The sequence below is a fragment of the Acomys russatus genome, chromosome 1 (genome assembly GCF_903995435.1).
Source record: "Acomys russatus chromosome 1, mAcoRus1.1, whole genome shotgun sequence".
NCBI lineage: Eukaryota > Metazoa > Chordata > Mammalia > Rodentia > Muridae > Acomys > Acomys russatus.
Genome location: NC_067137.1, coordinates 23,845,069 through 23,871,309, shown reverse-complemented (window position 1 = coordinate 23,871,309; position 26,241 = coordinate 23,845,069). Strand labels below are relative to the sequence as shown.

General features: G+C 53.4%; 3 protein-coding genes across 5 annotated transcripts; 1 reads left to right on the top strand and 2 right to left on the bottom strand.

The window, feature by feature from the left end:
* Nucleotides 1–483: 483 nt before the first annotated feature.
* On the top strand, nucleotides 484–4,017 carry Cgref1 (cell growth regulator with EF-hand domain 1). The gene is made up of 5 exons (XM_051153350.1): nucleotides 484–607; nucleotides 2,434–2,499; nucleotides 2,604–2,674; nucleotides 2,789–2,910; nucleotides 3,465–4,017. Exons 1-5 carry the CDS (start codon nucleotides 522–524, stop codon nucleotides 3,939–3,941), a joined length of 822 nt encoding a protein of 273 aa, XP_051009307.1. The 5' UTR covers nucleotides 484–521; the 3' UTR covers nucleotides 3,942–4,017.
* A 2,111-nt stretch (nucleotides 4,018–6,128) lies between these two features.
* On the bottom strand, nucleotides 6,129–17,034 carry Khk (ketohexokinase). 2 transcript variants are annotated; one of them, XM_051140049.1, is made up of 9 exons: nucleotides 16,557–17,034; nucleotides 13,070–13,186; nucleotides 11,137–11,271; nucleotides 10,811–10,945; nucleotides 9,420–9,492; nucleotides 8,289–8,435; nucleotides 6,761–6,849; nucleotides 6,524–6,681; nucleotides 6,129–6,436 (listed from the first exon to the last, which is right to left on the bottom strand). In XM_051140049.1, exons 1-9 carry the CDS (start codon nucleotides 16,646–16,648, stop codon nucleotides 6,351–6,353), a joined length of 1,032 nt encoding a protein of 343 aa, XP_050996006.1. In that variant the 5' UTR covers nucleotides 16,649–17,034; the 3' UTR covers nucleotides 6,129–6,350. The 2 variants fall into 2 exon arrangements, with proteins under 2 accessions (XP_050996006.1, XP_050996089.1); XM_051140132.1 differs by lacking the exon at nucleotides 11,137–11,271 and having other exon boundaries at nucleotides 16,557–17,031.
* A 404-nt stretch (nucleotides 17,035–17,438) lies between these two features.
* On the bottom strand, nucleotides 17,439–25,322 carry Emilin1 (elastin microfibril interfacer 1). Of its 2 annotated transcripts, none has more exons than XM_051139959.1 (8): nucleotides 24,702–24,835; nucleotides 23,555–23,742; nucleotides 23,012–23,232; nucleotides 19,935–21,854; nucleotides 19,193–19,318; nucleotides 18,764–18,781; nucleotides 18,497–18,634; nucleotides 17,439–18,120 (listed from the first exon to the last, which is right to left on the bottom strand). In XM_051139959.1, coding segments are annotated over exons 2-8 (2,763 nt in total). In that variant the 5' UTR covers nucleotides 23,557–23,742; nucleotides 24,702–24,835; the 3' UTR covers nucleotides 17,439–17,782. The 2 variants fall into 2 exon arrangements, with proteins under 2 accessions (XP_050995916.1, XP_050995855.1); XM_051139898.1 differs by having other exon boundaries at nucleotides 17,440–18,120; nucleotides 23,555–23,680; nucleotides 24,702–25,322.
* Between the last annotated feature and the right edge of the window lie 919 nt (nucleotides 25,323–26,241).

Here is a 26,241-nt window from a genome sequence, read left to right as displayed (position 1 = left end):
GTGGTTTGTTTTACATTTGACCATTTCCATTCCCAAGTGTGCTTAATGTAAAGACAGACAGGCTGGTCTTGAACTCACAGTCCTCCTGCCTCAGACCCCTGAGTGCAGGGACTATATAGGGCATGTACCACCACACCTGGCCTCAGTAACTGTCTCATGAATGCAAACTCAGTCCATCTCCCTCTTTGTCTCTATATATACGCACTGGTCTTCAGTGAGTCCCAGCATTCTAATTTATCCTTTTGCCTTCTGTAAATAAAGTGGCCTGTTCTAGAGTAGACATACTTAAGCAGTGCCAGTGAGCCATCACAGCCAGAGCTACCTCCCACACTGCCTCCCATCAGGGCAGGATTTCTATATTTTCTTATGTGCAGGACTTATCTCAAGCAAAGTTCCATGCAGGCGTCCTTTCTTCTGTTCTGCATGTTCCCACATGCAAGGAGGAAAGTCATTTCTGTCTGATCCAACTGACCCCTGCCCCTGACTTCCTGATTCTGTTCCTAGCTCCAGTCTCCAGAAGGATGTTCCGGAGACTGATGCAAGTGTTGATGCTGCCACTATTGCTGCTCCCTTTGGGTCAAGCAGCTCCCAAGGATGGAGCTGCAAGGTAAGAGGATTAAGAGGGCAGGACTGGGGTAGGGAGAGTTCTGAAAAGATGTCAGGACTCTAGGGAGCCAGGAGCTTGCAGCAATGTAGCCTCCTTCATTTCTCTGTTCAGGACCCCGACTTCCTGCCTTCTGATTATCAGAATGCCACAAGTAGGAACTTAGTGCATGTTTGAAGACCGCTTTGCAGCCAAGAGTTGAGCTCTACACTGGTATGAAGCATCAGAAGGAAGCTAGAAGCTGGAGCAGGGACTGTCATCTTAGAATCAGGAATAACAAAGAAACAGGGACCATCATCTTACCATCTCTGACTTACTAGAACTACTTTCCTACGGCCAGTACTGCAGCAGGATCATGGAAATGAGAGAGAGTGATGCTGGGGCAGCCTTGGAGCTGGCAACGGTGACTGAAGTGTCTGCAACACCTCCTGTCAGTTCTGCCACTCTAGGCGGATGTGGGCAAACAGTAGCCACATGCAGAAGTAGGAATAACGTTTTGAGGCCTTAGGCAGACTTAAAGTCTGGACTGCCATCGATACCCTCTGCTTGAAAAAGGATGAGGTGGCGTGGTGGCGCACGTCTTTAGCCCCAGAACTTGGGAGGCAGAGGCAGGCGGATCACTGTGAGTTCGAGGCCAGCCTGGTCTACAGAGTGAGTCCAGGACAGCCAAGGCTATACAGAGAGACCCTGTCTCAAAAGAAAGAAAGAAAGAAAGAAAGAAAGAAAGAAAGAAAGAAAGAAAGAAGGATGAGGTAGACTGGAGAGATGGCTCAGAGGTTAAGAGCACTAACTGCTCTTCCACAGGTCCTGAGTTCAATTCCCAGCAACCACATGGTGGCTCACAACCATCTATAAAGAGATCTGGTGCCCTCTTCTGGCACATAGGTTACATGTAATGTGGGCAAAACACTGTAAATAAGTAAATCTTTTTTAAAAATTAAAAAAAAAGAAAGAAAGAGAAAAAAGGAAGGAAGGAAGAAAGGAAAAAGGAAGGAAGGAAGAAAGAAAAAAGGAAGAGGTGATGATGTGTCACGCAGCAGCATGGGTCTGTAGGGACCTGGGCATTACCACCAGCCTTAGCCTGAGGCCTGCTCTTCAATCCTACCATTGAAGAAGAGAGATCACAGGAAGCCGTTATGTCTTGATACGCACTGGACCACGGTCATGGGCCTTTAGTGTGTGTCTGCCATGGTGGCCTCAACCTCACTAGGCATTTTCTTTTTTTCTTTTTCTTTTTTAAGATTGTATTTATTTATTACTATGTATACAGTGCTCCGCCTGCATGTACACCTACAGGCCAGAAGAGGACATCAGATCACATTACAGATGGTTGTGAGCCACGATGTGGTTTCTGGGAATTGAACTCAGGACCTCTGGAAGAGCAGTCAGTGCTCTTAACCTCTGAGCCATCTCTCCAGCCCTTCTTTTTTTCTTTTTAATTCTATGTTTACTTACATGCATATGTCTGTGTGTGCGTGAGTATGGGGATGCCTGCAGGATCTAGAGGAAGGGGTTAGGTTCCCCTGAGGAAGAAGTTAAAGATAAGTGAGCCACCTCATATGGACGTTTAGAATTGAACTCGGGTTCCAATGAGCAGCAAGCACTTTTAACCACCGAGACATCTCGCCAGTCCCTTCTTTGGGTTTTCTAAAGTTAACTAAGGCACCTGAGCTGTGAAAACAGCATTAGGAAGTTAGGTTCTGTTTCCAATGACACCCAAAGAGCTTTTCCCATACAGCCTTTGCTGGGGATTTGGAGCAACAACTCCCTTGGAGAAATCTGCCGAGTGGCTGCTAAGCTATGGGCTGATGTTTCTCTCTCTGTTCTAGGCCGGACCCTGATGTGCAACAGGAGCTCATGGCCAACCCCTTCCAGCCAGGCCCTGAGCAGCTACGGTGAGTGAGCAGGGTGGGGGTGCGGGGCTTTTAGTAAGTACTAACTGGTCAGGTCTTGGGTCACAGGCAGGACTCTCCTGGCTGATGTGCCATGTTTTCCACAGACGCCTGCAGAATTACCTCAAGGGACTAGAGAAGATGGCTGAGGATCCGGAGCACATGGACCGGGAGCAAGGTGAGGGGCTGGTGCTGGGCACTGGGGCTGGGCACCTCCTGGGAACGGAACTGGGGCTGTTTGCTGGCTGCCCTGTGGGTTCCTGCCGTCTCTGACCCAGATTCCCCTTCCTAGTCCTGCTCTACCTCTTTGCTCTACATGACTATGACCAGAACAGACAGCTGGATGGGCTGGAACTCTTGTCTATGCTGACAGCAGCTCTGGCCCCTGAAGCCGCACACTTTCCCATCAACCCGGTAAGCGCTGCTGGGAGCTATGAGAACCGTGCTTTGGTCTCCCTCTCTCTCCCTCCTTTCCTTCCTTTCTCTTTCTTTTTTTCGTTTCTTTTTTTGTTTGTTTGTTTGTTTGTTTGAGACACTGTTTCTCTGTAGACCAGGCTGGCCTTGAATTCATGGAGGCCCACCTTTCTCTGCTTCCCAGAGTTGTGAGTCACCGAGCCTGGTGCTTTGATCCTTTCTATCATTTTCTTTTAAAACTTTCTTCTTCTCTCTCTGTCTCTCTCTCTCTGTCTCTCTCTCTCTCTCTCTCTCTCTCTCTCTCTCTCTCCCCTCCCCCTTGCAGGCCAGAAGAGGGCACTAGATCACATTATAGATAGTTGTGAGCCACCATGTGGTTACTAGGAATTTAACTCAGGACCCCTGGAAGAGCCACTAGTGCTCTTAACCTCTGAGCCATGATTTGTGATAAGACTCCCCAGAAAAAAGGAAGCTCAGATCCTATGGGGGCAGAGCGGAGGGTGTTGGGGAGGGGGCTGGGCTCCTGAACGTATCTATGGTAACTGTTTCCACAGGTGATCCTGGTAGTAGACATGGTGCTTGCAACCCAGGACCTGGATGGAGATGGGCTCATGACCCCTGCCGAGCTCATCAACTTCCCAGGCGAGGCCCCCAAGCACATAGGATCCCCTCCCCCAGCTCTCCAGGAGCCACAGCCTGCCGGAAGGCTTTTGGCCAACAGTCCACTGCAAGCAGAAACCCAGCAATCCCTGGGGACCAAAGAAGAAACCAGGGGCCAGGTAGAGGCCAAAGGAGAGTCCCTGGAGCCTGTACAGGAGGCTGGGCATCAGCTAGGGGCTGAAGGTGAGGCTAGGGGACAGGCAGAGGCTGAAGGAGATGTCCCCAGCCCCAGAGAGGATGCCGAGCCACAGGCAGAGAGCAAGGACAATGAAGGGCAAGCCAAAGAGCTGCTGGTGGAAACATTAGAGACCATTAACACTCCAAATGAGGTCGAGGCTCATAGTATTCAGCTGGAGAATGACGAGATATAAACTAGACGACTCCGTCTCATTTCCCTCAGAATCTCAGTGCGAAGCAGAAGCATGGAGGGCCGGGCGAATACGTTGGGCTTCGGGCCACTCCTGACATGGTGGTACAAGCCTGTAATCCCAGAACTTGGGAGGCTATAGCAGAAAGATTGAGAGCTCCAGGCTAGCCTAGGCTATATAGCACGTCCGAAGGTTGTCTGGGAACTTTATAAGAGCCTGTCTTGATGAGGGAATAAAAGGCCTCGGTAGGAAGCAGGGCATTCTCTGCAGCTCAGGGAGACCCTAAGCTGAGAAAGCTGCTGTCAGGCCCCACACGACCAATAAAGAACAGAATGACTTTGTCTTCATAGTCCTGTGTCCTTGTCCGGGTCCTTCCCCTTGGACCACAGGGGCTTGGGGGTGGGGGTGGGGGTGGAGTGAAAGCTCAGTGGTGGCGCATGCCTTTAATCCCAGCAGAGAGAAAGAGGCAGCCTGGTCTAAAGTGAATTCCAAAACAGCCAGGGCCACACAGAGAAGCCCTGTTTTAAAAAAACCAAACCAAGAAAGGAAACTTAGTCTGCCATGGGAGCACAAACATTCTGGACGCCCCCTCCCCTCAGCCTCCCTGACTCAGCGTTCAGACCTGTGCTCCCTTGTAGCTCAAGGCAGACAGATGGCCCCCCCGCCACGCCCCTTTGTCATTCCCCACTCCTAGTGACAGCGTTAATAACCATTTTCTCTCTTTCTTCTCTTCCTCCTCCTTCTCCTGAGAACCAGACTGACTTTTTTTTAGGGGGGAGGAGGGGTTCGAGACAGGGTTTCTCCATGTAGCTCTAGTTGTCCCGGAACTCACTCTGTAGACCAGGCTGGCCTTGAGCTCAGAGATCCGCCTGCCTCTGCCTCCCAAGTGCTGGGATTAAAGGCCTGTGCCACCACCACCCAGCACCAGGATGATATTTTAATATAATATTTTACCTGGGCTTTATCCTCACAATAATTCTATGACCAAACCAAAAAATCAACTCCATCTGGCAGACGGGAAGCTGAAGATGATGGAGTTAAGCAATGCTTCCCAAGGGGGCAAACACCTAATTAAATAACTTATTTTAACTCAGGTCTGCGTGACAAGGAAGCTCATGCTTTTGTCCCATTGTCCCACATCTCCCATCAGAACCTGATCCTGACATGTCACAGGCGTATTTGGCTGAGACTTGTACATCATTGAAGGAAGTCAGGACAGAAACTCTAGAAACAACATTGCTCTCTGTCAGGTTACATTGTAGCTGAGGCACCAACCTGACTAAAAGTAGGCTCCGAGGACTTTTAGGTTCCCAGGAAACCCATGGGAAAAAAAAGTAGTTTTGGACAAAGACTCACGGACCCAGAAAGCAGGCTCGCTGACCACCTGGCCACCACATAGTCCACACCGATTAGAGCCTGGACAGCTTTATTCTCTTGCTGTGTTCTAGAGGGGACAGGGCTGTCCTTCCTGGCTGGGATGAGACTTCCAAGGACGGCTGATGCCAGCTGTTTCAATAACGCAGCTTCTCTGGGCTGGTGGGTGGGGCTAATTTGAAGGAGAGGGGGGAGGGGGTGGGGAGAGCTGTAGGGCCAAAGCCTCAGGAATCTCAACCAGAGCAGTGTGAACACCAAGAAAGACAAATGAGCCGGGCCTGTGTTCCCAACGCAGGGAGCTGAAACAGGAGGACTTCAAGTTCATGACCGTTTTAGTTTCTATTGCTGTGACAAAACACCATGACCAAAAAGCAACCTGGGGAGGAAAGGGCTTGTTTGGCTTACATTTCTACATCACTGGAGGAAGCCAGGACAGGAACTCAAGCAGGGCAGGGACCTGGAGGCAGGAGCTGATGCGGAGGCCATGGAGGGGTGCTGCTTCCTGGCTTGCTCTACATGGCTTGCTCAAACCTGTTTTCTTAGAGGACCCAGGACCACTAGCCCAGAGATGGCCCCACCCACCAGGGACTGGGGCCCTCCCCCATTGATCACTATTGAGAAAGTGCCTTACAGCTGGATCTTATGGAGGCATTTCTCAACTGAGGCTCCTTCCTCTCTGATGACTCTCACTTGTGTCAAATGGACACACAAAAACAACCAGTACAGTGACCAACCTGGGCTGCACAACCAGACCCTATCTCAAACAGAAAAAACAAAAAAACAATGAACAAAAATCACTCGGACAGAAAAGGCTGGCTCAGAGGAAGATTTATTTGCTCCGAGTTTCTGCAGAGTGGAGATGGAGGTATACAGAAACACGGACACAGGCACAGTCCTTTCCACAGCCTACACCTGCCCAGGGAATAGGGCAGCCGGGTGCCAGGCTGGGTTACACGGAGAAGGCGATGGCAGGCAAGCAATTGGTGTCAGCCTTTGAGGAGTTGAGCTGGTGCCTCTCACCACCCACTCACACACCTCTCACACAATGCCATCAAAGCCCTGCAAGCCACATTTCTTGCCAGCTACCTGGCATCCAAATCTCAGGGCCTCCTGCATGCTATTTCCTGGAGAAGAGACAAGTAGCAGGGTCAGCCCGGTGTTCAGGACAGGGACAGGCCCGACCTTGCCCCATCCCATGCTGATGGGCTCACCCTTCGAGAGGCTGAAGATGACAGAGGCATTGAAGGTGTCTCCAGCTCCTAGAGTGTCTACGACTCGGGGCGGTGGGAAGGCATCCGAGTGCAGCAGCTGGCCATCAGGGCCCAGGGCATCGGCGCCCTCCTCAGCCCAGGCACAGACAAGCGTAGCCCTGTAAGGCCCATTCAGATCAGTGTTAGTCCACTTCATCCCCCAGACCCCTCAGGCCCCTTCTTGGCCTCCCCACTCACCCTTTCTTCACACGACTGTATAACCCCCTCAGGGCCTCTGCTGCTGACTGGAACCCCAGGTGCTTGGCCACATCTTTGCTGACAAACACCTGTGGGCAGTGAAAGAGAGACTGGCAGCCATCTCTAACGAGTCACTCGCTACCAACAGCCGGGTGCTACCTCCGGGTTCTAGCACAACTTCTCCAACGCAGTCGCATAAACCCCCTCAGCATGGCATCTTGCTGTCCCCAAGGAACACATTTTATGTTTGCTTAAGCTGTGACAAAATACAGCCTTGTGAATTGTGACCCTGCAGACCCGGTGTTTTTAGTCTAGGATGAGGGAATTCAAAACTGAGAAAGAGCCGGGAGTGGTGGCACACACCTTTAATCCCAGCACTTGGGATTAAAGGTGTGCGCAGGTGGATCTCTGTGAGTTTGAGGCCAGCTTGGTTTGCATGGTAAGTCCAGGACAGCCAAGGCTAAACAGAGAAACCATGTCTAGAAAAAACAAAACAAACAACAAGAAAGAGCCTGGAGTGTCATCTTGGGGTGAAATCAAACCAGGTTGAGTTTTGTTTCTTGTCTGCTCCCCACAAAGCCAAGCCCTTCAGAGTGAGTTTATTCATCTGCAAAATAAGGCTCTCTCCACAGTGGCTTCAAGTTAGAGTCCCTAGAATAGTTTCTGGGGGAGTGGGGCTCAACCTGTCATGTTTTTTCAATTGGGCACCAAGGCCAACAAACCACATCTGGACAGTGTCCAACCAGCCTTAGCAGTGTTACCAGGATCATAGCCTAAATTCCCTTTCCACACAGCCCTGTTGACATTTTCCTTATACAAGTCTCCCCACTCTCCTGTCATTGCTACTGCCTCTCACAACCTGCCACCTAAGTAGGGGGAAAAAAAAAACCAAACTAGTAACTGCTGGGGGATGGTTTTGTGCGCTGTGTGTTCAGAGGCTGATTTCTGTGCCCAAAGATCTGGCCGCAGTCTCCTGTCTCAATATTGTGTAAAAGTCCTTCTCCATCATCTCTGATTGGTTAATAAAGAGCTGATCAGCCAATAGCTGGGCAGGAGAGGGGAGTTGAGGTGGCACTTCTGATCCTAGTTAGGGGGTCCCAGGTGGAGGAGAGAGAAAGAAAGTCACCATGAAAGAGTCGACCTTAGGACAAAGATGGCCCAGGAGCTGCCAGGGCTGGGAAGTAGCCAGGTCAGCATGGCTGGGCTAGGACCATACTTTAATCTGACAAGTAACCTCAGAGAACGGATTCGTTCCCTTCTTCATTTTGGAGAGGGCAAGGCTGAGGAGAGCAAAACAAGGAAATGCCCACAGCTGTCTGAGCTCTGTCCATCCTCGTTCCTATGTACTTAACCTGAAAAAGAAACTTCTACTTCTGGGCCACCTCTGGCTACCACAGTTCAGGAGCTGTCGCCATCTGGGAGCCGCCAAGCTGTTGCTCAGAGCCTGGTGGGCAGAGCTCGGGTCCTCTCTCCTTTTCCTAAGAACCCAGTTAGCTAGAGATAGAGAGAGAAGCTGCAGGGCACTTACCACCTCGCCATGGCTGAACAGCTGGAAGAGCTCCTCCCGGGGCTTCTCTATCTCCACCGACACCCGGACCTTGTGCGGCAGAGGCTGGGAGGCGTTATACAGTTCTATCCGCTGCAGCATCTTCACCTGTTCTGACGCGTTCCGGCCCTGGGGGCAGGACAGGGCAGCTCAGGGCCCCGCTGATAAAGAGGTCCTGCTTTCCTCCCTGATGGAACTCTGGCTGGGGAGGGAGATGGGTTGGAGGAAGACGGGCTGGAACCCCTTTGGAGCTGCATAATTCTACGATTGTCATGGACCTTGGAGACTTTATCGGCCAAATGTTTCATTTGGCCAATGAGAGTGAGGAATGAAAGATGCTGGACCTACATGCCTGCAGCCACAGCGCTGGACCTATATGCCTGCGACCACAGTGCTTGGGGCGGGGGTTGAAAAAGGAAGACTGTGAATTCTGGGCTACACAGCAAGACCCTAGAAAGGCAGTGGGCAGAAAAAGAAGCGAGGAAGCAAAGGCTGGGCATGATGGCGCATGCCTTTAATCCCAGCACTTGGGAGACTGAGTCAGTCAGATCTCCGTGAGTTCAAGGACAGCCTGGTCTACATAGTCCAACCCTGTCAAAAAAAAAACCAAACAAACAAAAAACAGAGAGAGAGAGAGAGAGAGAACAAAGAAGGGAGCGAGGGAAGAGGTGAGCAGGGGAAAGAAGAGGAAGGTGAAGAGGAGATGAAAACAGACCTGAATATGCAACACTAAGACTAGGATTGGAACCCTGGGTTTAAGTCCCAGCTGGATTCCAAAGCTTCTCCCGTGGAAAGAAAGTTCTAATTCCCTTCAGGCCCTCTCCTTCCTGTTTCCCCAGAAGCGAAAGAAGTCAGCAGAGGCAGATTCCATGAAAAAGGTAGCCTTAACACAAAAAAGGGGGTCTTCTGCCCGCTGCTGTCTGTGCCTAAATGTTGCTGTGTCTCCCCATCTTTCCGGGCCTCAGTTTCTTCATGGGAAAATGTAAGGAAGGGTGGAGAGGGATGAGGGAGGGCTGTTCATCATCCCTATCACACCGCATGGCTCTGAGGACTCACAGAAGAGGCTGACCGTGCAGGCTAACCCCCTAGAAACACAGGTAGGGAAGGCCTTGCCTCAATGTGGATCCACTTGAACCGAGTCAGATCAACCTTCTCAAAGTCCTTAGCAGACACATCTGGCAGATTTCTATATCACAAGATGGAAAGGAAAAAAGGGAGTCAGCCACAGCCAGGATCTCTGACGGCTGGAGACCCCTCTGCCTAGTAGCGACACCAGCAGCATGGCAGGAAACTGGGAAGCGCAGGGCTCTGAGCCCAAGGGTGAGGTGCCATTTTTGAGTTGGGGGGTGGGTGGGTGACATTATCTAAGGATTAATACAAGTGCAACAAGTGACAGGAGGCTAGCTCCACGTTCCTTGGAAACCACATGCCACAGAATGTGCTAACAGGCAAAGAGACTACACTTCCCAGAAGGACCTTCGCTGGGAGCACACAGCTCCCAACATGCAGTGGCCTAGGGAACTACAAAATCCAAGGCTGCCCTGAATGGTGTCTTTAATCACATTCTCTTAGTTTGGGAGCTTGCCAGTGACAGAATATCCTGTCTTGAGTTGGGCTCCCCACTTTATCCCTAAGGTCAACGCTGGCATTCTGAAGAAGAGTTTATGTTTGGCTCAGCTAGGTATGGAACCCAGAAAAGTGTTGGCTTCAACATTCCTTGGCTGCACAGCGTATGTCCTCTCTGTAGTGCTGTGGAACCTTCCGTCCACTTCACTGGTAGCGTGGGCCTTTCTGGGGCTGCTTTCCCATCACCACACAAGGCTAAAAGTCCTTAGTCTCTTGGGCCTTTTGTAGTTGGAGTTCTGTATGTGAATATGCCTGGACCCAGGCCAGAGGGCAGTGAACATTTGTCCTTAGTGCCTCCTCTCCCTGCCTGAGCGTACCATGTGTATGTCCTTGATCAGAGTTGCTGCCAATTATCACTTGCCTAACAGATAGTTGACAAAGATAGTCTCATCTGGAAGTCACTTCTAGTATGTCAATGCCCACTCACTTCTGAGATAAACAGCCCCCTTTGGAGGGGACCAAACCTCAGCTCCTTGATGCCATGCTGCAGGCTTGAAACCCTGGGATGGACCCTAGAAGTCTCAGTGGGTCCCTTAGGCCACCAAGGCTTTCTATGGGTTGTCTCCCATTTCCACACACCCGGACCCAAGCCACCAATTGACTAATTATGAAATAATCATGTCATCAATTACAGTTTTTACAGACCTGCCTGCCCACCCTTGAATGGTCAAGGGCAAATTACCAAGCAGGCGAGGGCCGACCCCTTCCCACCTCACTTCTCCCCTAATTGAAAAACAATTCAAAAATTACCAAGCAGTTTGGCATGGGGACAATTTCTGGTGTAGAGGAGCCATGGATGGAGAGCAGTTGGTTTGCCCAGTGGTGAGAAAGAGCACTGATTGGTGGGTTGTGGTGAGGCAAGGCCAAGGGGCCCTTACGTGTCATAGAGTATAATAGTACGGGAGCCGTTGGAGTTGTTGACGATGCAGCAAGAGCAAGGAGTATCTCCCTGGCTCTGCCAGGCCACTTGAGACACATCCACACCCCTCCGCCTGAAGTCAGCCACCAGGAAGCTTTGAGGGAGGGACCCGAGCCAGGGGGAAGGCAAGGAGACACAGGTTAGGGCTACACATAGCGTAGGCCTCCCCCAGGAGTGGGAAGGGTGCACTGGAGCTCATGGGCCTCTGAGAGAAGAGGGGTCCTGTCCTCAGAGTGTAGTGACCGCAGCAGCAGCAGCTGACAGAGCGCAGACCGGCTTACAAACCTGTAGGCGTGCAGGATGGTGCGGCTCCCACTGGCCTCATTGATGATGACAGTAGAAGTAGGGATGGAGCCCTCAGTCTGGAGGACCAAATAGCGTAGGTCCACAGAATGCTGGCGTAGGTCATCTAGGACAAAGCTGCCGGGGTGGAGTAACCCAGAAGAGCAGTCTGGCAAGAGTTTGGGGGGACTAGAACAGATATAGGGCCACCAGGGACCCTGAAAAGGCAGCGGGGGTAAGCAGAGGGAAGTCAAAGGGAACTAGCAATCTCAGTCTTGTCACAGGAGGTGGCAGAGCCTGGACATCAGAGAAGTAGGAGCGAACAGAACATTCCAGGTCTGTCTCAGTCCAGTTCACACTAGAAAGCTTTGCCCCAACCCTTAAAGCTAGACACGGGTAGATTTAAGGCTTGAGCCTGAATCCCTTTGAACTAAATGTGTGTGGGTACTATGGCCTGGTTCGTGCAAGACCCAGGCAGAATTAATGATTAATCACCAAGGTGATACTCTGCACCCCTTCCAGCTGCCCTCTATGTGTTTGTCCTCGTGGCCCGATGATTTCTGGGGGTGTCTCTTCCAACCTTGCCATGTCTCTCATCTTACATTTCCTCCGGTCTGATCAGTCAGGAAGTGGTGTTGCTTAGGGGACCTGTTTGTTACCATCTTCTAAGAGCTGGGCTAACCCCTACGGGCAATGACTTGGTGCAGTTGTGGGGGGTCACTAAATATGGGGCTGATCCAGTATGGTTTCACATCGTGCCCTCTAGGGTCATCCACTTCAAGATCAGGCCAGCAGGAAAGCAAGGAAGCTGGTCCCACCTCCTGCCGGGAAACTGCCCAGCAACCCAGCCTTCCTGGGGTTTCTCACTATGAGCAGAACTCCCTTTCTGTAAGCAGCACCTAGGACGGGCCGAGTTGTAGGCACCCACACAGTGCATCATCCCTTGACTGGACAACTCAAAGGTCCCTTGATAGTACCCCCACCCCCAAAGCATTAGAAATATGGTTTGCTTTGCTAACTGACTTTCTGCACCCATGGTGCCTGGGATATGAAATGTTTGCTGAATGCAGAGAGAGAAGTCTGAAGGGCTCACCCATCAATGTGATTGCTCCGTACAGGAGACTTGGCCATCCTAAGGAAGGACCAGGGCCCTGCTTCCACCTAGGCAGGAAGTACTGTCCCATCTCCAGGACAAGGTCTCTCACTCTGTTAGTTCTGTTCCAGTTCACCAAGACTGGGAATTTGGCTGGTAACAGCCCCCTCAAACTAGGGTTCAAAGGGCTGTGTTTTACAGTCCAGCAACCTGGCAGTCTACAGCGTGCCCACAGTGGGCAAAGTGTGGGCCACACCTCCTGATAAGTGTGTGCTGAGTTGACAGTGCCAGGAGTCAAAGGGCTCTTGTGTCCTTGCAGAAGTTGACACGGAGAAGGCTCGTGGGTCACTTGTGGACAGCAGCCTCCAGAGCCAATGGGTTTGGGACCCAGTGTTAACATGTGACCCCAGGATGTCCCAAGGAGTGTATTCTTAGTGCTTACAGTGAAGACAGTGAGCAGTTACCCTAATCCTCAACTGTGAGCCTTCATCCATGGATGCTGGACACCCCTGAGGTGGGGAAGGAGACAGCATGTCCCTAACTGCCTTTTACCTCAAACACAGCCAGGATAAGAGACATGGGAAGGACAAAGGCAGAGTCTACAGGAAGCAAGGGAGGAGAGGGTGGGCAGCCTCTGCAGCAGCTGTAGAAATGGAACCCTTACAGGAGTGACATTAGCAACTGAACAGCAGACAGGCCACCCCAGAAGGATTGGGGAGTCTGGGACTCTCCTGTGGGTCACCACCCACCAACCATCCTGCCCACCCAGGGCTCAGACAACTCTGCTCTCCCTATACCCTGCAGGCAAGCACCCCTCTGCCAGGTACGCCCTCCTAAACTTACTCAGCAACATGGCCAGGGGCCAAGGAGCCCATGAAGGCACAGCGGGCTCCAAGCAAGGAAAGGACAGTGCAGGAGTTGGATGCGTTGCCTCCACGTTGCCATCTCTGGGACAAGCACCTGTAAAGCACATAGCAAGTCCCTGCAGCCTCAGCAGGCTGGTCCCCTATGTAGGAGTCCACATGATACAAGAGCTTCACCTCATTTCCTAAATGGAGGCTGCGTTCTGGGAAGGAGCTGGGATGAGGGCAGGGCAGAGGTCTGTTCTCACATCCTGGGCTGCGTTCAAGCACACAGTTGCATCGACCAGTTTTCAGGGAGCCAGGAACCCACCTGCTGGGGCCATCTCAGTTTGAGGGCTCTCTTAAGTCTGGGTCACCTCATCCTCAGTCGCAGTGGGTTTTCACAGTGAAACCCTTCAAAGCTGCGCTGAAGCGTCAAACTGTGGAGAGGAGATCAGCTCAAGGATCTGTTTCTGGAATGCTCTCCTCTGCATGAACTCCGGGAGACAGGAGCCATTTATCAGGTCATCTCTGTCTACGAACCCCAAGTTCTGAGACTCCCTGGGTGAGATGGGGCTGAGGTGTCAGGAAGGACTGGGTCCTATTTGGTCTGGCTCTTCTGGGAGACTCAGCAGAGTCCAGAAAGAGGGATGCTAAATAGAAACACAGGTCCACAGAGGAAGGGACACCCTGAGGGCAGGAAACTGACGAACAAGGGAAGGAGCTCCCACAGAGGAGCCTCCGGAAGTATCCACCTTCCGAATGGGAGCTACCCATCAGCAGGAAGATAAAGGGTCTTCCTTCTCCCGACTTTCACTGAGCTCAAGAGAAGGGGGTCTTCAGTCTAGCAGAATGTGGTACTGCATACGTTCTGGTTCAAATGCAGTCTCTGGAGAACTTGGAGCCTGAAATAAGCATGTTTTCCTGGTATAAGAGAAAGCCTAGGGCTAGAGAGATGGCTCCATGCTTGAGAGCCATCTTGTTCTTCCAGGGTTCCAAGCACCCACATGGTGGCTCACAACCACTCCTACGTAACTCTAGTTCAGGGCATCCAAAGTCCTCTTCTCACCTCTGTAGGCGCCAGGTACACACGCGGTGCAAATACACACGCAGGCAAAGAAAACACTCGTACATAAAGTAAGTAAATCTGAAATATGGGGCTGGAGATGTGGCTTGGCAAATTCCAGCACCCACATGGCAGCTCACAATTGTCTGTAACTCCAGGTCCAGGGGATCTGACATCTTTACACAGACATGCATGCAGGCAAAACACCAATGCACATAAAATAAAAATAAATCATGTAAAAGAAGGGAGGAGGAAAAAAGGTAGGGGGAGGGCTGGAGAGATGACTCAGCAGTTAGGAGCACTTGTGGCTCTTGCGAAAGACCCAGGTTCGACTCCCAGACCCCATGTTGTGGCTCACAACCATTTCTAACTCTAGTTCCAGGGAATCCAGTAAGCTCTTCTGACCTCTGCAGGCTCCAGGACTGCATGTGATGCACACACTCACACACATGAAAATAATAAAAAATCCCAAGAAGAGACTTGATACCCTATGAGCATATAAAAGGGGAGGAAGTCCCCCTCAGTCACAGTCATAGGGGATGGGAGTAAGGGGAAAATTGGAGGGAGGGAGGAATGGGAGGATACAAGGGATGGGATAATCATTGAGATGTAATAAGAATAAATTAATAAAATTTAAAAAAAATAAGTGTTACAAGACAAACAAAAAAGAAAGAATGAAAATAATAAGAGAAAGAGAGACAGGGGCTGGAGCGCTGGCTCAGTGGTTAAGAGCAGTGGCCACTCTTCCAGAGGACCCAGGTTCGATTCCCAGCAACCACATGGCAGCTCACAACTGTCTGTAATTACTCTTGCAGGGGATCTGACCCTCTCACAGAGACATACATGCAGTCAAAACACCAATGCACATAAAAATAAAATAAATTAAAACACACACACACAGAGACAGACAGGGAGCCTGCCTAACATCCCCCAAGAGCATCAGACTGTATTGGTGGCTCTACCTTGGTAAGCAGATTGGGTCTACACAACTAAATATCCTGTACGCCTTCACCACTGTCCTTGTGGCCCATGGCAAGGGCTTTAACCTCTGGCAAACAGAGCAACTCAAAGCAAAAGGTAAACTCCACGAGATGGGTGGCAACAGAGACAGACCCAGAAAGGCAGCGGAGAGCTAGGGCAGCATGCTGAACTTGGAGACCGGAGGGTTAACCCTGGCACTCCCCAAGTATGTGGATTGATAAACACACTTCATCTCCTCCAAATCTTCTGCTTTTTCATCTACGGAAAGGACCTGAACGGTGCTTTCACAGGTCCCAGGGAGCCTGGGACAGTACTCCCTGGATCCAAAGCCCAGTGAGTAACCAAGCCTCCACCTCCTGTAACTTCCTTTCATCCAGTTCTTTGCTGGGACAACTGATATCCAAGATACAATCTTCATTGCCCAGGGCACTAGACCAGCAGAAAGCCAGTGCTGTGCTCCACAGCAGTGCCTGCACCAGCACAATGGAGTGGCCCTTATCAAGAGTGAAGATAAGGCCCATCAAAGGACACTTCGGCTTCCCCCAGACAACGGAGAATGTTCTGAGAACATCCTCTAAGATGTTTACCTCTCTTTGTAAAGAGATTCCCAGTAGACCCCATTAGTCACTTAGCTCCAGGGAAAAGCTTGCTGTGGCTCCCGACCCAAATTTCTCCCTATCTAACCCAGAGAGACTTCAGTTTTGCTTACACTGCCAGCCGGCCGTTGAGCTGGGCAAGGCTCAGACGCCGAGCTGTTAAATGTTTGAGTGATTTAATTGCACATGCCACTCACTGTTAGCTACCTCGGTGTTTTATTTTAGCAGTAGGCAGTAAATTAGAAGTGCATAGGCAGTCGTGCGTGGTGGCGCATGCTGATAATCCCTGTACTTGGAAGGCAGAGGCAGGTGGATCTTTGTGAGTTCGAGGCCAGCCTGGTTTACAAAGTGAGTCCAATAGACAGAGACAGAGAAAGCCTGTCTCAAATACCAATATATATATGCATTGGAGTTGAGGGTAGGGAAACTGAAAAAATTTATCTGGCACCTTTCAGGTGTGTGTCCTTGGGAGGGACAAATCATTTCAAGCCCACTCTCTAAATCGAGGATTCTGAGGATCGACACAGTCCTAGGATTGAAATGGGGACCAACTAACAATAGTACTAGCCAAAGCCTAGGTCTTGATCCAAGTGAAGTGTTTGTCGCAAGACCCCGTCAAAACAAAACAACAAAAACCCATGAGTCTATCCCCCGCCCCCCCTTCTGGGTCTTAATTTTAAAGGCCTCCAGTCTCTTGTCTTCACGCAGAGAGGCCCTAGGCTTCGCGGGCAAAGAACACCTGCGCTCTAAGGCTGGACACCTGCCTCATTGCATGGGAAGGGGGACAGGCACAAAGACAGGGCGACAGCGGCCCTGGGGTCTCTGAGGGGCCTGGGCGCCCCTACCTGCGATCCGTGTCCTCCTCTGGGTATTTGTCCACCACATTGATGATGTCCAGCACCACCAGCCCCACGCACAGGATCTGCTTTTCTTCCATGAGTCGGCTTCCCCAAGCTTCCTACCCGCAAGCGGAGGGGACTCCTACTGGGCTCTGCCTCTAATCTACTGGAGGAAAGGGTTCCAATTTCTCAGGGGTTACCCTGGCTCCTCCTCCGCCTGCAGAGCTCCTCCTGCAGCTGCAAGGGGTTAACTGGTTCGGCCAATGGCAGAACCTCTCACTTTTCCGCCTCAGTTGTCAGACTGAGTCGTGCCGGGCAACCCCACTAACGCAGAGCGAAAGCACACTGGTAATGCATCGCCTTTCCAGTCCCTCTGTGCTTGCTCCTCTGCAGATCCTCGACCACCCCGACTAACTCGGTCTAGCAACAGAAACCTCTCCTGTGTAGGCGGAGAACTGACGCTCTCGCTCCCTTCTCCACCCAGCTGCGGTAGCCCGAGCCTTCCCGGTGGAGGCTCTGCCTCCGCCGGATTGCGGGCGTCACGTGATGGGGAACGCTGCCAGCCTGAGAGATGATTCTGGCCCAGCGCCCCCTGGCGGCCACTGAGGCTGCGTCTGCAGGCGCCCTTTGCAGAGAGAGAGAGAGAGACAGAGAGAGAGAGACAGAGCGAGAGAGACAGAGAGAGAGAGAGAGACAGAGAGAGAGAGAAGAGAGAGAGAGAGAGAGAGAGAGAGAGAGAGAGAGAGAGAGAGAGAGAGAGATATCTACGAGAGAGAACCAGGCCGGGTTCCCTCCGTCCGACTCTGTCTTCTCCCGCCCTGTCCCTTATCTACCCTTGAACATGAACTGGAGCAGAATAGCTACGTTTTGTAGAAAAACAACCAATCAAACAAACAATAACAAAAACAAGTGTCTTTATTCCTGAATAGTTTAGTAAGGTGGTGTGGGCTCGGAGAGCCCTGGATCCCCAAGGATTGAGGAGGCAAAGGGTGCGAGGCTCCGCAGCTGGGGTCCTGGAGAGGGCTCTGGTGGGGACGGCAATGAGGCCAAAAGTCAAGAGGAGATGCCTAGGTCCCAGAGACCACGGTGTCCCGCCGTGTGAAGTGGTCACTCTGGATGCATGACCCGCAGCAGGACGTGGTCCCTGGACTTGGCCCAGCCTTGGTGAGGAGCAGCCACCCAGGTGGCTCTGCTGCCTGTGTAGGTAAGTTTGGTGGCTGGGCCGACCCTGTCTACACCTGTTCAAGTTCTGTGTCCTCGTAGAGCAGGGCTCCGCTGAAGATGGTGAGCGGCTCCTCTGAGTGTGCCAGCTGGCCCATGACCAGGTCGATACAGACGGTGTCTCCGACCTGCAGTGGCAGGATGAGGCTGAAGACGCCCAGAGCGCCAGGGCTGGGCTGACTTTCGGCCACAGGCTTATTCTCCAGTCCCTCAGGCTCGTAGCCTCCGGAGTCAATACGGGCCACGCCCAGGTTGGAGCGTGACAGCACGGCTTCCACTTTCTCGTGCCGGTGTCCAGTTAGTACAGCGCTCAGCAAGTAGCGTCCAGCCAGTGGCGCAGTGAATACACCTGGGGACAAGGATGATAGTCAGGAGGGGAGACGGTGGCTGGGCAAGGAAGGGCTCTCAGACAGTGGGTACCGCACTCCTGGACTGTGGAGTTGCATGCTGTGATTCCACTAGACTGTAGGGGATCTGCTGTTGCATCCACAGCAGTTACTGCAGGGAGCGGGTCGGTAATCTAGCAGTCCGTCCCAATAAAGATCTGTGATGTGAATATCTCCTCCCCTCCCTGCTCTGTCCTCGGCCAACTGCGGTGAGAATTCACCAGAGAGTGTAGAAGCCTTTCTAATTACAAAGTGAAAAGATGTACTTGTCTGCAGAGGCATGAGGTGTTAGCACTGCCCAGCCTCATCCATTTCCTCAAGCCAGCCCTCCTAGGGTACCTGTCTCTGGGTCGTAGTAGCCTCCATCGTTGAGCAGGACTCTGTCGAAGGGGACCGTGCCAGGATCTGACCGAGGCAAACTCAGGGCAGCTGAAAAGGCCACCCTGGGCACGGGGGCTGCTGGTAGTCCCTCCACTCCTGAACAGGACGGAATGAGATTAAGAATGGGTGCTCATAAAGCCCCCGCTTCTGTCCCCAGGCTGCTCGAGGACTGTCCTCCTTCAGGCCCAAGCTCATTTCCCCTTCCAGAGTCTAATGAGAACTTACCCTGTTCACCTTGAGGACCTGTGGGAAGAAAGGGAGCAACAGTGAGTAAGGCCTCTCTCCCTGTGCCACTCAGCAAACTGCTAGCTTGCTCTGCTCTGCGTGTTAGGTGTGTTTCCGAGCAGGAGTGAGGCACCAGGAAGAAAGAGCACAATTGGGGTCCAAGCTGTGCAGCTGGACCACCGCCTGATTCTTGAGCTTTTCATACCCCCAGACAGCCCTTGTAGGCTAAGCACGAATCTGTAAGATGGCAGGGACACCAAAATCCCAGCAGCCAAATGGTCATCTCAGCCCCTAGTCACTCCCTGTCTTCCCGCTGCTAGACGTTCAGCGCCTCTATCTCCTTAACTGCTTTCTACTTCCCAGTCAAGAACGCCTGGGATGCCAGCATAGTGACGACCCCAGCTGTAGCGAGGGTCTTCCCCGACGTACCTGGTGGTCCAATGGCCCCCTTTTGTCCATCTTTGCCAGGAGGTCCTGGAGGTCCTGCAGGGCCTAGAGGCCCCTGTAGCCCAGGAGGCCCAGGGGGCCCAGGGGGCCCAGCCTCGCCCGCAGGTCCTAGGATAACAAAACCAAAACGGAGATGAAGGAGATTCGTAAAGGGAGTTTCCAACGGACAGGAGAGGTGGTGGCTGCACACGTAAGCAGATGAGTGGAATGGATGGGCTCAGAGGAAGATGGGCACGTGGGGTTCCGTGTGCTGTGGCCAGGTCCCTGGCTGACAGAGCCACATTCCACTATAGGCCATGTCCCAGTTCCACCCAAAGGCCCAGCTAAGCAACCAGAGGGAGGGCAGGGAGCCACACCCTGGCAGCTTCTCTGCAGAGACACTTCAACCCCCCGCCCCCCGAGAAACAGTAGGGGCTACAATTGGGGCAGAGTAAAGAGGTGGATGAAATCAGACCTCCTTGCTGCCTGTCGTAGGGTGGAAGGGAACGATAAATGGCTTGAAGCCGGGCGTGGTGTTGCACACCTTTAATCCCAGCACTCAGGAGGCAGAGGCAGTTGGATCACTGTGAGTTTGAGGCCAGCCTGGTCTACAGAGTGAATCTAGGACAGCCAAGGCTACACAGAGAAACCTTGTCTCAAAAATAAATAAATAAATAAATAAATAATGAAAAATAAAAGAAATGGCTTGAAAAGGGATTTCCCCTGTCATGCCTTCTGTTCTCACCAGTAAAGTCCTTCAGGCTAAGCTGCTGCAGACGGTCTTCCAGGAGCAGCAGGGAACTGTTGAGGGCACCAAGCCGCCTGCCCAGGCCTGCCTGGCCCCCCAGCAGCTTCTCCAGCAGGGCGGCCTGTGTCAGGCTGGTGCTGTTGCTTTCCCGTAGTGCATCCCAGAGCCCAGCCACATGTCTGGAAAGGCCTTCACGCAGGCCTTGTAGTCCCCCTGCCACAGTGTCCAGTCGCTCGCAGACTCCCTCAAGACGGCCTAAGCGCCCCTCTAGGCTAGGGCACTGGCCCACCTGCGCCTGGCTCTCCTCCAGGCCCCGGAAGCGCTCCTCGCTCTCTGTCACGTGCTCTGTGGCCTCCTGTTGTAGCCTGTTGATCTCGGAGATGATGCTGTCCTTGGTGGCCCCCAGGTCAGCCAGATCAGCACCCTGGCCCTCCACAGTGGTCTGGAGTTCATGCAGTGAGTCATTGAGGGAGCTGAAGGTAAGAATGACCTCAGAGAGCTCTCCTTGCAGGGCCTGGAGGGCTGAGCCTGAGCTGCCCCCAAACACACTGAAACCATCCAGAGGCCCACGGCTTGGTCCTCCACCACCTGGACCAGCTCCAGGTCCCCGCGGGGGTAATAGTGGACAGGAGCAACGTTCCACGCCATCCCGAAGGCGACCCAGCTCCTCCTGGACACCGCCACAGGCGCCACAGCCCTCATCCCCACGGGCTTGCAGCAGACCCTCCAGCTGACTTAGCTGGGCTGCTGTAAGATTGAGGCGCAGCGAGAGCTCTGCAGCCGTCTCCTCCTGTGTATCCATGCGCTCCTGAAGCCGGCCCAGGGTCCCTTGCAGTCCCTCCAACATGGCCTGCTGGGCCTCCCCTGCTGCGCCCATTTTGTGCAAGCCTGAGGCCACCAAGCGTAGCTGGCCCTCACTATCCAGCACCCTGCGTTCCAAGGCACTAAGGATCTCATTGACCTGAGATTCCTGCTCCCCGGGACCCCCAGAGCAGATCTGTCCACAAGCCTGCACAGCTCCTGCCACCTGCTCTTCCAGCAGATCTAGGTGGCCACCCAGCTCCCTGCTCACATTGGCCAGTAGGCCCTCCAGCTTTTCTAGGCGTCCTGGAGCAGCAGGCAACCAGCGGCCCAGCTTGCCTGCTCCTCCAGGCCAGTCCTTCTCTCGCTCCTCTGAGGGACCTAGCGTAGAGTTGAAGCGGTCCTCCAGGCGGGAAAGGCGGGAGGCCAAGCTGGTGTAGCCTGGGGGGTGGCGCCCCTGCCCTGCAGCTCCTCCCAACTCAGAGCCTCTCCGTCCACTTAGCACTGTCACCGAGCCGGCCACCACATCTAGCCTCCGCTCCAGCTCCGACAGTCGCCGACCCAGCTCTGGGGGGCAGCATTCCTGAGGGGGTCTCCTGGCCATGGCGGGTCCCGCGAGTTGCTGCTGCCGCTCCTCCATGGAGGATAGTAGCTTCTCGAGTGTTCGCAGCCGCTCCCTATCCTCCTGCTGCTGCTGCCGGAAGCCATCCAGTCCCGCCAGACACACTGAACAAGATTCCTGCAGCTGTCTTTCCAGCTGCCTTAACAGTTCCTCACTGGGGCCAGAAGGAACCGGAACAGGGGCCCTGCTGCCTCCGCCCGGGCCTCCGTTATGATGGTTGTTTAGGTGGCCGAGCTCCTGGTCGTGGGTGGAGACGCGGTTGTCTAGGAGCTGCAGCTGCTGCTGGATCTCACTGAGGGTCTCCCGCACCCCGGGGCGGGCAGCTGCATCTGCGGGCTGCTGCCTCCCGTTAAAGGCCGTTTCCACAGCCCTCTGTACATCTTCTGCCAGGCGCCCGTTCATTCCCTGCAGGGCACCTCGAAGGCCTTGCAGCTCTCTGGTCAGGCTCTTCACCTGCTGCTCTAGCTGCTGCACTTTCTCTGACTCACCAGGACCTGAAGAGAGAGAGAAAGGCAGACGGATGCCTGAGGGGCTGGACCTCAGAGCTCAGAATACATGGCTAGGCCCTGCTTACCCCAGTTCCAGCAAGAGTCAAGGGCCTTCTGGCTCTCCTTTGGATGATTTGGGCAGGAGGGGGGGGGGGAGGGGGAAATACCCATAGGCCAGATTTGAACCACAGCTCTTAAAACTTCTCTACCAGGCTGATGTTCTTGACTTTTAATGGCACAGGAAACAGAGACCAGAAGAATTAGGCTAGGAGTCCCCGAGTATAAGCTTAACCAGTGGCCACGCCAAGTTTCCAACCTAGGTCATCCAGCCACCCAACGCACATCTTTTCCGCTTGTCCTCAGGGCCTCGTGACTTCTTGGAAACTGTTTCCTTATCTGGGAAATGAGAATGACACCATGTGTCCTCCCTCTTAGGGCTGTCAAAAGGTTCAAAATGGGAATGTGGGAAAGTACTTCACATACCACTGAGCAATGACTGGGCATTTCCCTATAGCACCACAGGGACAAACAAGAAGCTCTTGGAGCAAGTCGGCTGGGGTGCTGGCTGGCTAGCCAGTCAGCCAGAAGTTCCTGTTTCCATAATTATAGCTCAGTTATCTCTTTGGCAGGAAAAGAGCGCGCATCCGGTGTGCTTAGCCTAACACAAACACACAGGAGGAAAGAAAAGGCAACAGGGAACCATTGCATTCTGGGATCTGCAGTCTCCAGGGGCCAAGGAGGGGCCTGAGACCTGTAGTCAGGTGCAATGCATGCTAGGATTTGTAGTCTTAACTGTCTTCCCTATAGACAGCGCCTCAAAAGGAATTTTCTTCTTCTCCCATAGCTGCTCCCGACTAGGAAGGACCTTTGGCCGCATGAGGGCGTATGTGAGCAAACTGTCTCTATGCCTTCTTTTATTCGGCTCTACGTTTTTTTTAGGTCCTTCAATCAATCTTCCCCGCCCCCGCCCCGCCCCCTCGTGCCTGGCCTGGACATACTCAATTCACGCAACCATGCAGAACACATGGCAGAATCTCAGGGACGTTATTAACTCCGTTCTGCTCACCTTCCCCCCAGTTTAGAGCACAGAGGTTTCCCTCCACAGCTGGGCTCCACATTTTTCCACTCGGCATCTCCCCTTCCCTAGCAACTTGCAGACTCACCTTCTCCTCCTAGTCCACTGAGGTGGCTGCCTGCACTGGAACCAGATAGGTTGGGGCGCGCGGGCCTGGGCCGGGGGTGTGGTGTGGAGGGCGCGGGACCCAGAACGGAAGCAGGGCCCTCTCCACAGTCATCGCCCCCATACCCTTGACAGCACCGCCATTCCATGTCTGTCACTGTCTTGTAGGCCACTCGGTAGCGAGGGCGAAGGAAGCTTCGGTACCTGGCCAGAGGAAAGGAAGGCTTTGTATTCTCTTGGTGCTGCCAGTCACCTTGTACTCCCTCTTTGGCTAGTATATGGTCTTGCTCAGTTGAAAGCTGGACCCCTGAGCTAATCTCTTTGAGGCTGACCTGCCGAACAGGTTGAAGGCTGTAGTAGCTCGCTAGCCAAGTCAGGACCAGACTATTTTCTCAAAAATGGTTCTTACTGAATTCCTGTCTTCCCCCCTGCTCCCTGCTTTGCACACACTCCCTAGGTGGTCACCAGCTGTCTGTCCTTGCCCAACTCCCATTCAGTACCCAATCCCCTAGAGTTGGGGGCTCACATGATACTTCGGGGACACTGGGGCTGGCCCCAGCCACAGGGCTGATAATCTGGCTTGACAAAGGTCTCCACTCCATCCTCAAGGACGCAGCTCACTGTCCGAGTCACCACGTAGGCACACCAGTTCCTGTAGGCACAACCCTACCTGGGCCAAAGGACCAAAGACACAAGCCCCAGTGGGCCCAGAGGCTGAAGGAGGGTTGAAAGATGAAGGGGCCTTGAGGACCAGTTGAAAGTTAGGGCGTTTGCAGGGATAGCCCCCCAACCCCCATTTCTCTTTCTCTCTCTCTCTCTCTCTCTCTCTCTCTCTCTCTCTCTCTCTCTCTCTCTCTCTCTCTCTCACACACACACACACACACACACATACACACACACAAAACTTCCTTGTGCCACTGTAGCAGATAAAGATTTTTCAAGACGGGAAGGACATTAAAAAAAAAAAAAAAAAAAAAAAACAAACCCACACACAAAGAGAAGTCAGTCCTCATGACTGTGAGGTCCCAGGGCACCCTAGAATTCACAGCCCCTTGGGTCCTTCTTTGGACCTGTTTCAAGCCCCAGCTGTGAAAGTCAACCAACTGGGTTCTTGCACACAGTCCACTGCACCCGAGCTTTCGCCCACCCTCAACGAGAAGAGCAGGGCCAGGCAGATGTCTGGCCTACAGTTAAGTAGAGAATAAGCCACTGATGGGCTCTGTCCCCCCGGGGCTTGCGGTGCTGCACTCTTGGCCCCGTTCACACTGGTTTCAAGTCTGTGGGCTGCCGTGGAGCCAGAGGGGACAGAACAGGAGGAGTGTCAGAATTATACTTTAGTGGACGGGCCAAGGAAGCCTACAGAAGGACAAAAGGTCTGCCTGATCCAGAGCAGGCTGCCACATGGCTGGCAGGCAGAAAGCTCTGGTCCACGCTTCTCTGTGTAGTTTCCCTAGGCACCCAACTTGCAGGCCTCCATAGGGAAGAGGTGAGAGCGTATCCCCCTCAGGCAACCGAAGCCCTGGAAAAAGTCCCGCTGGAAGTGCACATGGGCAGGCCATTGGCGGGTGGGCACCCTTGCTCTCTCTCCTCTTCATTGCATTAAGCCTGCTGCCCACCTTCTGGGGACTTTCCCAACCACAGCCTCCAGCCCTGGCTAGTATACAGACTCTTACCTGTGGCGGCTGGCAGGCCGTGGTGAGTTCTGGGCCTGGGGTCCCCCAGGACTGAGGGCCCCACTGCCCCCTGTGTAGAGGCTGTAACCCCGAGGAGGGTAGCTGGCAGCCTCTGTAACTACAGTCAGCAGACAGCAGAGATAGCAGCTCCAGAGGGTGCTGAGGGCCATGGTGAGGGGTTCCTTGCCACCCACCCTCACAGACACATCCCGGCCTGAGCACTGATACAAACCAGAGCCTCCAGGGGATGCCGCTGCTTTAGGGGACAGCGCACTAAGCCAGTTCTGTCCCTAGTTTCCTGCTTGCAGCCCCCAGCTGCACGCCTCCTCCTTGGCTGCTGGGCCTGACCCCTCTCTCCCCCTCCTCTTTCCTCCTCAGGCTCCTGTCTGTCCCTCCCTCAGTTCCTTCCGCTCCCCTCTTCTGCACTTCTGAGGGGAGTCTGTTCTCCCAGCCCCTGGCCTCCTGTGCCTGGTCCCTGCCCCTCTCCGAGGCTGCTTCCTGAGCCTCCACCCCCTGCCTCCAGCTGGCTCTCTTCTGGTCTCCCTGGTCTGTTCGCTGGTGACTAGATCCTAAGGATGACAGAGCTTTGCCCCTGTGGCTGTTGAAAGGCACTAGAGTGACCATGGGGCGGGCCAGCCTCTTCCCTCCCTCCCTTCTCTCCCCTCCCTTCCCCGTCTGGCTGGCGGGCCAGCCTCCCCCTTCCTCCCCCACCTCTCCAACCATCGTGAGCCACATCTGCTTCTTGTTAACTCCGGGAAAGAGGGGGGGAAAAAGGAAAAACAGAGAAATGTGGAGTTGCCGCCGGGCTTAAGGCCAGCCTCTCAGACAGGCCACATGGAGCTGGGGCCAAATTTGGATAGGAGGCCCAGGCGGATGGCTAGGACCAGGGACCAGCATCAGAGTCCTAGATTCGCTGTATCGGTCAGGTCAGAGTAGGACCCTTGAGAAGATGAAGAGAGAGGGAGCCCTGAGGACAGAAGGGTATAGCATATGTGGGGGGGGGGGCTCTGCAGGACCTCGTCACCCATGGATCCCACTGCCTCCTTTTAGACACCCACAGTGGGAAAGTAATTAATTTGTCCAAGGTGACACAGCAAGTCAGTGACATGTATGAGGTTAGACTCTAAATGACTTTAGTGACTCAGGAGGCCAGGGAGGAAAAAGAAAAGTACCCAATGGAGAAAGATGGGACAGATGAGAACACAGAGAAAGAGAGAGGAGAGAGAGACAGAGAGAGAGAGAGAGAGAGAGAGAGAGAGAGAGAGAGAGAGAGAGAGATCAGAAAACAAAGAGCAGTCTTTTCTTAAACAATGGAGGGGACCGTGGGGAAAGGAATTCCTTCAGGCTGCCAGTGCAACCAGCAGGGTGCTTAGGGTGGTGATGGAGGTAAGACCTTGATGCTCTCTAGTCTGGAGGCCAGTCACCTCTCTGTAGCCTGCAGAGAGTCCTTGGCTTAACCTGAAGGCTTGACCTGAAAGCACGTGGGGATGGCAGTGGCGCTCCTCAGGACCTCGTCACCACTGGGCCCCGCTGCCTCCTT

Bases quoted from the DNA above. Each gene is read 5' to 3' on its own strand.
- Cgref1 (XM_051153350.1), top strand. From the start codon at position 522: ATGTTCCGGAGACTGATGCAAGTGTTGATGCTGCCACTATTGCTGCTC. The intron at 2,500-2,603 runs GTGAGTGAGCAG...TGTTTTCCACAG, and splicing joins CCAGGCCCTGAGCAGCTACG to ACGCCTGCAGAATTACCTCA. The intron at 2,675-2,788 runs GTGAGGGGCTGG...TCCCCTTCCTAG, and splicing joins GCACATGGACCGGGAGCAAG to TCCTGCTCTACCTCTTTGCT.
- Khk (XM_051140049.1), bottom strand. From the start codon at position 16,648: ATGGAAGAAAAGCAGATCCTGTGCGTGGGGCTGGTGGTGCTGGACATC. The intron at 9,493-10,810 runs GTAAGGGCCCCT...CTTGTGATATAG, and splicing joins ACTATTATACTCTATGACAC to AAATCTGCCAGATGTGTCTG. The intron at 6,682-6,760 runs GTGAGTGGGGAG...TGGGCCTTACAG, and splicing joins TACAGTCGTGTGAAGAAAGG to GGCTACGCTTGTCTGTGCCT.
- Emilin1 (XM_051139898.1), bottom strand. From the start codon at position 24,871: ATGGCCCTCAGCACCCTCTGGAGCTGCTATCTCTGCTGTCTGCTGACT. The intron at 23,681-24,701 runs GTAAGAGTCTGT...TTGTGCCTACAG, and splicing joins CGGCCTGCCAGCCGCCACAG to GAACTGGTGTGCCTACGTGG. The intron at 21,855-23,011 runs GTGAGTCTGCAA...CTCTCTCTTCAG, and splicing joins CAGTGGACTAGGAGGAGAAG to GTCCTGGTGAGTCAGAGAAA.